The sequence below is a fragment of the Apis florea genome, unplaced genomic scaffold (assembly GCF_048593485.1).
Source record: "Apis florea isolate Af1SG1 unplaced genomic scaffold, ASM4859348v1 contig_2492_pilon, whole genome shotgun sequence".
Taxonomy (NCBI): domain Eukaryota; kingdom Metazoa; phylum Arthropoda; class Insecta; order Hymenoptera; family Apidae; genus Apis; species Apis florea.
The window spans coordinates 2,052,703-2,064,277 of record NW_028256593.1 but is presented as its reverse complement, the minus strand read 5'-3'; the positions used below and the strand labels follow the sequence as shown (position 1 = coordinate 2,064,277).

General features: G+C 35.9%; 1 protein-coding gene and 1 long non-coding RNA gene across 3 annotated transcripts; one reads left to right on the top strand and one right to left on the bottom strand.

Moving 5' to 3' along the window:
- LOC100869430 (uncharacterized) lies at nt 1–10,988 on the top strand. Of its 2 annotated transcripts, XM_086906047.1 has the most exons (10): nt 147–706; nt 4,559–4,629; nt 4,729–5,095; nt 6,189–6,369; nt 6,545–6,582; nt 6,673–6,858; nt 6,955–7,273; nt 7,638–8,218; nt 8,526–9,174; nt 9,765–10,988. In XM_086906047.1, exons 1-10 carry the CDS (start codon nt 684–686, stop codon nt 10,134–10,136), a joined length of 2,787 nt encoding a protein of 928 aa, XP_086762173.1. In that variant the 5' UTR covers nt 147–683; the 3' UTR covers nt 10,137–10,988. The 2 variants fall into 2 exon arrangements, with proteins under 2 accessions (XP_086762172.1, XP_086762173.1); XM_086906046.1 differs by having other exon boundaries at nt 1–706; nt 6,545–6,858.
- Nucleotides 5,694–6,666, bottom strand: LOC147657917 (uncharacterized). Its single transcript, XR_015291551.1, has 2 exons — nt 6,525–6,666; nt 5,694–6,343 (listed from the first exon to the last, which is right to left on the bottom strand). It is a non-coding gene; the product is annotated as an uncharacterized LOC147657917 (long non-coding RNA).
- Nucleotides 10,989–11,575: the final 587 nt, after the last annotated feature.

Below are 11,575 nucleotides of genomic sequence, written 5' to 3'. Positions count from 1 at the left end.
TATACCTCGAGTCGAGTTGCTCGAGCCGGCATACGTATCGAGTCGGGTTCGACTACGTGGTGTCCAGTTTTCCATAGGCTGGTGGGGTGTGCTCCAGGTGGCCGTGGTGGGTGGCGTATAAGTAGAGGCCTGCATTCGCCGCCGTTCTCATACCCTCACCACGTCCTTCGACTACCTCTTACTTTTACAAACCGGTGTGTGCGTCTTTTCCGCTTCTCTCTCTCTCTCTTTTTCCACGTCCCTCGGTCCTCGGCCGCAGAGAGAGAGTTGGCCGCTCGAACGGGGAAGAGAGGGAAGAAAGGGAGCAAAGGAGTCGAGGTGATCGCGCGTGAAACTTGGCTGTCGAAGGTAGGAACTCAGTGTTTGGTCCCGGCTCAGCCTCCTTTCTCAAAGATCGGCCGCAGCTGGAAGACGTGTGTCGTCTCGAGGAGAGGGCAACGATGATCGCGAGTGTCCGGTGACGAAACGTGTATTCCGCAGAATAATATATTCGTACATTTGCGCTCCTTTAAAACAACGCGCGTTCCTTCGAGGAACGAGGTTGAGAGGCTCGAACCAGCTGTTCGTATCCCTTCGTGTCTTGGAGGAGGAGGAAGAGGAGGAGGAGGAGGAGAAGGAGGAAGAAGAAGAAGAAGAAAGAGAGGAAGAAGCAAGAGGAAGAGCGGAGTAAGGGAGTCATCGACATGTGGTTGAAAGTCGTCTTGTTGTAAGTAAATATCTTGAGCACGATCATCCTTGAACTATAAGGATCGAACAGGATTCTCCGATGCGATGCTGTTACGATGGAGGATAATGCACTCTTACTTACCGTGGGCTGCCGCGATGTAAATTGGAGTTTTCTAAAAAAAAAAAAAAAAAGAAAAAAAACATATGCATAATTTTTATTCACTTGCGTAATTTTTTTTTTTTTTTTTTTTGACAATTGGAGCGTGGTAGGATCGTGAATAAATATGAGGGATCGCGTGGTAAAAAAGATCGAGGTTCGATAATATTGATTAACTTCAGAGTCTATTGAAATTGGAAAAAATTTTCACTTTTCACTTGAGAGTAGTCGATAGATTGTTGAGAGGAAGAATCATCGCGTTTACTTTCATTTTTTGACAAATTTTTTTTTTTTTTTTTTTTTTCTTTTAACGATCGTTCCCCGAGGAATTAACGTTGATAATTAACGTGGCCTGAAAAGAGTCTGCATTGCGATCCACGATTTAAATCGCAGATCTTCCTTTCTCAATCGCGACAAACTTCTTCTCCTACTAAAATTATCTTTCATTGTTAAAACGAACGAAGAGGAAAAAGCTTTCGTCTCAAATTCAAATTCAAATTTCGATCGATGCTCATCAGAGACCGTTATCTCTATTATTGTATCGAAGATAATCGAAATTATTCTTTATCGAATAATTACAATTATGCGTTCAAAAATTCGATGAGAATGATAGTAGTATACACAATTGCATCGTAACGATCTCGTCCATAAGAGATTCAAATTTTCGACTCTCACCTTCGATCTAATCGAGAGAGTGGGAGAGTGAAGATGGCCGATAAATCGAGATAGGAGTGAAGATGCTCGAGCGTGGGGACCGTAAACTTTCGCAAACAGATTTTTACAAAATCCGTTGTAAATGTTAAAACATTTCCTCTTCATTTTTATCTTTATCCTCTGCATCGTATATTTCGCATCCCGCGCAATCATATTTGCGCAACGGAGGGGGGAACAGGTTAAATAGAAAGTTTTCTCGAGATTGCATCTTCGCACATTTGCGAATATACTTAACAAGCTTCGTAAAATTACGTTGTTTTAGGTAAGACAAAAAATAATATATATATATATATATATATATACATATATATACATACATACATACATATATATATATATACGTACGTATGTTTGCTTATATTTTCGAATAGGCTTTCACGGTAATGTTGTGAGGTTATGTAACGACGCGAGTCTGTCTCGTGCCAGTGGAGATACACCCTGTATATGTACACGCTTACGTAGATACGGTTGTGAGCCGAGACAGCTTTCTCCATATGGAATCACGATAAATTCCATCATTATGCTTGCGTATCGAGACTCAACCTTCGAATTCCTTGGGCGAAAATTTATCTTGATCGTTCGTTGCTTCTGTTCTGTACGTATATTTTCGTCATTGCTTTCTTTCTTTTTTCTTTCGTTTAACCTCTGAGAAATAAAGCTTCGTACAATGTGTATAGACTTTAAAAATCATTTCTAAATGTTTTTTCAAGTTGCAGTCCACTTTTTTTGTCTAATATTTAAATATAATTTGAAATTTCTTATTCTTTCGATCGAGGCAAAAGAAAAATTAACGAGGCATTGTTTTTGAATGCCAGCAGTGAGAAGATCATCGTGATGTACGTAGTAGAAAGTGATAATGCAATTACGTTAAAATAAATAAGTGTTAGACATTATAACGATCAATAGATTAGAAATTATTGTCTACTTTTTTATATGCCATTAACCTTCATAAGTTATATGGAATATCTATAAAAAAATCTTTCAAATTATTGTAATTATTTTCAATGTTTGAAGTATTAACCTCTTGAAAGAAAAATTTATTATTAAGGTTAAGAAAAGATAATTTTGATTTTTATAAATATTAAATACGTAAAAATACCATCCATAGCTTCACTTTCAAGAAAATTGAGTTTAAATATTGATCAAATGCACTTCGATCGAATAAGAATAAAATAATTGATTGAAAATTATTCCACGAGCAAAAATAAATCGAATACAGAATATATATATAATCTTTTCCTTTCCGTTCTTTTTTTTTTTTTTTTTTTTTTTTTTGAAAAATTGAATTTGAATCGACAGATATTCACTTTTCATGATAAACCAGCCGAATTCACGAACTTTCGAATTCGAAAACAGAGCTTCAACAAACGAGAAAATGTTATTCCACATTTTTTTATTTATTATCTCACGTAAATCTCCTATCCTCCATTCGTTTCACTTCTGTTCATTCATCAAGAATCGAATAAGTGTATACATAGTGCAAAAAAATTATTGCATTTTTCTTTTCGATGTTTCAATTCATATAATACCACAATCTTATACACCCGATATATTATTCCTTTCAATCGAAAATGTCGCCATGCGGTATAAAGCCTTTCGACTTTCTATCGAACTGCGTCACAATAAAAAAAAAAATATCGCCAACATTTCGCACGATCACGGCTCATTTTGCTCCGTGAAAAGACAGGATACGAAATCGTCGCAGTGTATATCTTCCGACGCGCAACAAGCCCTCGATACCCGCTTTTAATTTTACAGTAGCCGGTCTCCTTCATCGACAGAGGTAATCGATCGTAACCGATCGACCTTGCTGCACACGACTCGTTTCCTCGTATACCTCCATCTTTTCTTCTTTTCTCCTTCGTGAAATTTTCACGCAAAATCGACCGACTTATGCAAATTGTCCGCATTATTGTATATTCGTGGAACATCATTAAAAAATCAAAACAAACTGCACAAGTTGGTGTACAAAAATATTATATATCAGTGTATCGGAGAGATATATAATTATAAAATTAAATCGCTCACAATTCAATAAATAAACTTCGACATTCTTGTGTGCACCAATACTTTTGCTTTGGAACCAAATCGACAAATGTATTCGACACGAATTACACTATATTTTGCGATTGTTTGAAGGAAATCGCATGGGTTTTGATCTTCCTCAATTTTCGGATCTTTCTGATCGAACAACCTTGAGCCAAAGGAGGACGAGGTCGCGCTCGTATTCCCAAGCACGCTACTAGACGGCCTTGACTTTTTCTTTCGATTAAATTATTCTCGCGTCGCGAAAAAAAAAATCCCTCGAAACGCGGACGCGAAACGAAACATCGATTTTTGAAATATCGTTTTTTTTTTTTTTTTGAAAAAAATTTTTTCCTTCTCTTCCTTTCCTCGAATCTTAACTCATCGTGTATCGACTCGAGTAATGGAAACTCGTAAACTCGAGAAGGGAAAGAGCGCGAACTTTGGACAAATGGAATGCCGTCGAGACTTTGTGGCTAAGGAAGACAATTGGCGCTTTGGCTTAGCTCGAAAGTTTTTAAAGATCGAACGTACCGCTTGAAAGAGAACGAGGCAAGTTGTGGCGGGTCGCAGCTTCCAGCTCACCGGTCAGACACGAACTTTCACCATACCGCGTTTGCTCGCGGTAGAATCTGTGCACACGTTTCTCCACGAGATTATTTCGTTCGATTTCGTTGCCATTTTAATTTTACTCTCGTTGGTATTCCCTTCTTTTTTTTTTTTTTTTTTTCATATACCACGTTGCAATGGATATCAAAAATTCGTTTCGATAGGCATTAGGCGTTGATATAAAAGAAAAAGAAACACAGAAATTAATTAGACACGGAGTGAAAATATCGTTTATTTCACTCTTCCATTCACTCCATCCATAAAACCTTCCATCCGTATAGAAAGCATGTTGAAGTTGAAGAAAGATTGTTGAAAGTATTTTTAAATCTTTAAATAAAACCAACGTAAATAATAATAATAATAATAGTTCAATTTTTTATCGTTCAGGATATCTTGCGCTGTAGCAAACACACTCGCAGACGATGATGCGACCGGAAGCAAAGCCTTGTCGAACGAAGGTAAACCTATCTCATCTCTCTTTATTTAAAATCCTTTTAAATTTCTCTCTTCTTTCTTTTTTTTTTTTCAAAAAAAGTAATCCACATTTGCTCGCGCAGAATTCGTCACGTCTCACAAAGTGCCGGAGGATGTAGCGCGGCCGTCCGACTACGATGACGGGGACGACGACGTCGTGGACGTGGAGAGAAAGAGCGTGACGAAGAATGGGAAACACAATGGGAAGAAGGTTGTGGCGAAGTTCGAGAGTTTTGAGAAAAAGTCGGCCGACCTCGACCCGATCAGACGTTTCGATTTCGTGGACGAAGACAAAACGAAGGGTGACACGGCGAAGCGGCAGGTCCGCGTCGAGTTGGAAAACTTCGGGGACACGGGGATCCTTCAAGAGGATGGGGTTCGAAGAAGTGACACGCACAGATCCCGCGTCGAGAATCATAAAGACTCGGTGATTCCCGGGGTGCACGTTAGGTAGGAACCTGTCTTTAGAGCTTTGGAAAGAGAAGTGCAGAGTTAGACAGAGTTTGAAATTGAGCCGGTGAAAAAGTAGTTAAAATTATTTTGAATTATGTTATGTTATTGAATTTAAGTAATAATTTAAAACGTTTGTAATAACACTTATGATGATTGATTCGCTTTTCGTATAAGCCACTTGGTGATACAATTATCTGTATTATTTCTCTTTTGTTAAAAACACTTTTTAAATTGCGTTGAGATATTTTAAATTAGAAAGTCATCATATTTGTAGAGCTGTAAAAGTACCCAAACACTTTCTTGTTTTGTATAAAATGTAAATTGAATTTTGCAAAAAAATTATATATTCGTTTCATTATTTTCTCTTTTTTAATTGTTAATGTTATGTGTATAGAAAAGTGGCACGATAAAATTTTATTTTTAAAAGTAAAAATATCTGAAAAATTGTCTTTTATGAATGAAAATGTAATAATATAATTTCATAAAGATGATGCTCAATAGAATGATCATGATTGTTTGAGAAACTTTTGTGAAAGTATCAAGAAGAAATGTGAAAAAAAATCATCATAAGAAATAATAAGGAAACTAATAGAAAGATTATCACAATTCAGATTTAATTCAAGTAATTATATTTAATTATAATGGAATCGACAAAATACTTATTTAATTATAGTGAACATATAATTTTGAACGTAACTCTTAAAAAAATAATAAAAGATTAATATTACTTGCGATATTAAATGTTGAAATATTATTCATGCATATTAAATCTCCCAAGTATCCGGATACTTCTGAACATAATGCAGATCTAACTTATTTTTTCCAATATAATTGTTTTTTAAACTTTCAATTCTTCAAGTCCTCAAAAAAAAATGAAATAAAAAAACTTGCTTTATTTTTTTATCTTATATATGAATATTTTTACAAAAAGAATTTTTTTCATAATAATTTAAATCAAACCTTAAATGTATACAATTATATGTGATAAAATTTAATCCTCTCACAAACAGTTAAATGAAGATTAAGTGATCTTGGTGTATTGAATATATATACAGAGAGAGAGACGAGAAAATTTCTTGCATTGTTTCAGTAACGAGTATCCAACAACCATGATGCCAGTTTTGACGACACCGCGTGAAACGCGTTCTTTCGATTTTGTTCCTGTTAATATAATCCGTGACGACGGTAAAGAAACGTCCTTCCGAGATCGTAACTTTGGCGATTTTAGCGACGTCAGTTTAGTCCCTGCTGGCACAAATTCGCGTATCCAGGTAAGAATTAATCTTAATATAAACTTCTCGTTTAAGATAAATAATCTTTACTTAAATGAACATAAAAACTTGCAAATAATTATAATGAATACAAACAAGAAATACTATTGTTAAAAATTTCCCTATCCGTTAAAATAGAAATCCGAATGAATTACTTTGCACAATTGTATAACAGGTAAAGAAAGGGCCAAACGGGAAGGACTACGAATACGAGTACGTATATTATTACTATGACGAGGAGGATGAGAATAAGGCGGGTTCGGCGGACTCGGCGGTCACCAATTCTTACGACGTTCCTTCTAGAACCACGTCCGCTCCTAAGCGTGGCTCCAACAGAAACAAGTACAACACCGTGGAAAGATCGAGCACCGTGGAACCAGCCAGTAACGAAGTGATTCCAAACAGAAATGGCAACAGAGGCAGACAATTGGTCGAGGCCGAAGACGTGTCCGAGGAAAGGTTACCGACCAACACCAGATTCCCACCGAGGTGCACATCACGCGTAACATTTTTCCTCTTCCACCATCTCGCCCCCTTCTGCCGCTTCTATTCGAGTAATATAGCTAAAAATTCGTCCAACGACAGGTCACGATCGAATCACAACACTGGAACCACGGAGTCAACCCGAAGTCGTGGAAATCGTCCCAGGCCCGGTTTGGACCTGGTCGATTCGAGCAGTTTTCGTACCCACCAAGAGGGGCCGGAATTCCCCCAGGTATTGCCCAAAGGGCCTGTCCGATTTTTGGGTGTCACGCCGAATGAGGAGAACGGGGAAGAGAGAACGGCGAGCAGAGGGAGAGGGAGGCCGCAACGAGTTCAAGAACCTGCTCCTGTTGAAGAGATGGTCGAAGAAGTACCCGTTCCTACCACCAGGAGGAGGCCTATCAGCGCCCTCTCGACAGAGGTGATTATCGCGCTTTGTTTCTTTAAAATGATGTAATAATGATTGATCTTTTTCAACAATGGAAATTTATTTAATCCTTATATTGAATATTGAAATATTGTTTTTTTTTTTTTTAAAGATTAAGAATCCAGCTTGATTCTTATTGGTTAATTTACAATTTCAAGATTAGAATTTTATTAGAGAGACATTATTGAAATCAGAAGTTGATGTAAAGACTGATTACGTCAAATTATAATATAATAACTCAAATTGAATTATAATGTGGATAAATTGTCATCTACATTTAATATACGATAATAAATTATCAGAGTGATGAACAAAAGATTTTTAATCGAGACGATTTCCTTTTTATCATTTGTTTTAGATTCCTCCTGAATCGAACAGAGGTCAGCCCTTGCATGCAAGCGAAGAAAGAGACGATTCCAAAGAAGAAAGTTCGTTATCGGTGAAAAGCAAAGATAAGCAAACATTTTTGGAGAAAGACTACGAAGAATCGGATTCATCTTCCACAACATCAGCGAGTATTGCTTCGACCACGATTGAAAGTGCAACGACAGAATATCCATCATCGATGGACAAAGTCGCGTTAGACTTGTATGCTTTCGTGCAACAGGGTCAAAATAATTTGATAGATGCGAGCAGCGAAGCTACAGATTCCTTTTCAGATAGAACGACGCTTTCCAACGACGAAGCTATTACCGATTTGACAGCGACGACTGAATTGTCAGCAACTACTCTGGAATCAACGACGATAACCAATGCAGCAAATCTTGCAACAGAACCAGTAATTACCACGACTGCTGCAACCACTACTACCAGCACTACTACAACTACTACTACAACTACGACTACGGAACCACCTACCACTACTACTCAAGCTCCAGCTGGAAGGGGAAAATTCAGAAGGCCTGGTATTGGTGGAACTAATGGAGGTACTCGAAACAGGTAAAAATAGACTTAACTTCAAAAAAATGTTACAAAAAATTCGATAAAAAATTCATTTTGAATTTCTTAATCACTACTAATATAATTATATAGTAAGTTTATCAAAGTATATAATAAGTTACATGATAAGATTATCAAAATAATTTCAACATTCTTTAAATGATTTTAAATTTAGAAATTCTGTCATTTATATAATTATTTATTATATAATATTAATATATATTATTTTATTTTCACAATAATATAATAATTATTATTATATCTCTTAATTAATGTTCAATTGAAAAAAAAAACAATTTTTTTGAAGATTCAAATCAAACGGAAGTACAACGACGACCGAAGCACCTGCGGAACCTACACAACGCACGCGAAACCGTTTCGGTAGCAACGGTTCTAACGGTGGTGGTTTCAAAAGAAGTCGACCTGGACAGAAGCAATCTAATCCAATCGAGGAGGACGCGGTACAAAAAGAGAGTTCGAGCTCTGTTCACGCAGAACGACCTTCTTCCACTACTCGTGGCAGATTTCGAGGATCTGGAGCAACGAGATCCATCTCAACGACAACATCAGCACCGTCAAACGGTGGTTCAACTGCATCATCTAATGGACCCTCAGGAATATCGAGACCGTCTTTCAATAAATTGAATATCAACCGACGACGTGGAAGGCCGACCACCACCGCTCCGAACGGTAGCGAGGAGAGCCAAGAGTTCATTCGTTCAGAGACGCCTAAGGAAACTAGTCAGGAACCCAGTACAGCGGCACCAAAATCGACTGTTCGTTCGAGACTTCCGACAACAGGGACAAGACCGGTTATTAAACCTGGGGCTAGAATAAATTTGAGACCAAAACCGGGTCAATCAACGACCACAACTACGACACCGCTTCCTTCGGATAACGCAGAGGAATCAATTGACGAACCAGCTGGAGAAGGAACTGAAGAAGAAACTCACGAGGTAAAATTTTTTGATTAAAAAAAATTATAAAATTACGGATTTGAAAAAATTCGGATAAAATCGACTAAGATCATAGTATTTCAATTCACGATGGTGTTTGATTAAATGTTTATACATTTTTGAGGTTATTATATACAAAAATAAATTAGAACACCATTCTATATTTAAATAATGCATAGATAAATATATATAAAATAAGGATTTATATTTGAAAATCAGTTATTAAAATATTTAAAATCAATCGTTTTCGATTATTATCGAAACGAGTCAAAGTCATGATCAAATATTATAATCTTCGTTCTGAAATAATACAACATTTTGTATATCCCATTTTGTTTGAATTCACTTCAAAATTCTCAAATCATAGAATGCGATCCCACGATTTCTTACGAAATCTCGTGTCTTTACAACGCATTTTTCAAAACGTATGGCCTCAGTAAAGCTTCTCTTTGGATTTCGCTTTCACTATTTGCCCTTTTGCAAAATGTCACATGCCAGACATGCTTTGACACTAACTCGCGTCTATTTCTCGTCTTTCGACAATCGCGTTGTCACGTACGCGCGACTTTCACGCAAAATGTTCATTTCAGGCACCTGCAGAAACTAGCCCGCCTCCGGCACGTTCCACAACCGTCAATCCTCTGAATAAATTACGTAATCGAAATAGACTACAGGTGCATCCTAAAACGACCACTAGAACACCAGTGCCTCTGGCATCTAGAAGATCGCCGTTATTACCGCGTCGTAAAGTGACTGAAGCACCGATCGCCCAAACTAGCCAAGAAGAAATATCCGAAGAACCAGACGTTTCCAGCGAAACAGAACCGTCCGAAACAGCTTCCGCAGAAACTAGTACAGCCGCAAGCACGAAACATGAGGAAACTAGAGGTCTCAGTGGACTTTTGGCTCCAAGACGTAGGATAGCACCGCGGCGACCTGGACAAATAATCTCGAGAGAATAGAGTGAATACTTAAAAAAAAGTCTTTCGATCCATCAAACCCCGTTTGTATTCCTCATCGAGAACGATCAGTGATTTTAGAAACGTGTATTAAAGAAAGATCGAGAGAAGGCGCTTCCGTCGAGAAAGTAAGGCAAAAATTTGACAAGAAAGAGGTTCTATAAAACGCGTGACCAATGGTCAAAATTGTATCGTTCTTGAACTTTGAATTATTCGTGCTCGATAGTTACATGGATCTTTTATTTTAGATTTTCGAGAAAATATTTAAATAGATCATCAAGCTACGTGTCGATTGATTTTTTAATCGAGAACGAATAATCGGAACAATGAATGACAAACGGCGTGAAAGTAAACATGTTATTATCGCGATTATTAGAATTAAATTGCAGAGGTACGTGTGCATATCCGTGCGTAATTAAACGGTTATATGTATATTCACGGTGAAAGTTGCTAATATCTTTTGAATGTTACTTTTAAACCGCGTTTCTACATATGTTTGCGACGCGTATCAATTACAATCGCGATGCCATAGTCATCTGAAAACATATCCTATGCCCGTTCTATATGTATGTATATATCAATGTTTTCGAAAATTTTTATTAAATGTGAGTGCGAGAATATTTATACCAGCACACAATTGGAAATACGATACGATTTCTTGCAATTATTTAATAATTACGCGACTCTTGTAGAAAGGTATCACAAGATTTGCGAACGATGGTATGAATCGTATTCTACTATTTACTTGTAGAACGAAATATCGACTCTATATCGTATCGTAAAATATTTTTGTAATTACAATGTTCCATAATATGCTGTAAATATGATATTGCAATTAAAGATGTATAAACTTAATCACATTTTCTTTGCCTTACTAATTTTGATTAATATCTATTTAAGTAATTAGTATTATGAAATATTTAACGTAATTTATGATTAACAATTATAATTAAAATATATTTTAACATTAATAGTGATTAATAATTAAATTAATTGAAATAAAATATAAATCACAAAAAAAATAGAAGTTTTGTGATTGCTCTATAAAAAGTTAAACCATTGATAAATTAGATCTTTTTATTGAAAATAATGAATTATATCAATTGGTGCAAAAACAAAGTAATTTCTTTAAAATAAACTTATATTACTTATAACGAAAAAATTCATAGATCGTATATTTCATATCATATATTATATTATCATATATATCATATCATATATCATATATCATATCCATGTATAATATTATCTATAATAAAATTCATCACTTTCAAAATCATTTAATTATCATCTGAAATATTTTTTAATATTATTATAAATAAATGATATATGTGATTAGATGATTCATTTTCTTTTTAAATTTTTAAACTCTAGAATTTAAAAAATAAAAAAAATGTTTGTATTATCGATAAAGATAATAGTAAAAAAAAAAATTATAGAAA

Bases quoted from the DNA above. Each gene is read 5' to 3' on its own strand.
- LOC100869430 (XM_086906046.1), top strand. From the start codon at position 684: ATGTGGTTGAAAGTCGTCTTGTT. The intron at 4,630-4,728 runs GTAAACCTATCT...TTGCTCGCGCAG, and splicing joins CAAAGCCTTGTCGAACGAAG to AATTCGTCACGTCTCACAAA. The intron at 8,219-8,525 runs GTAAAAATAGAC...ATTTTTTTGAAG, and splicing joins AATGGAGGTACTCGAAACAG to ATTCAAATCAAACGGAAGTA.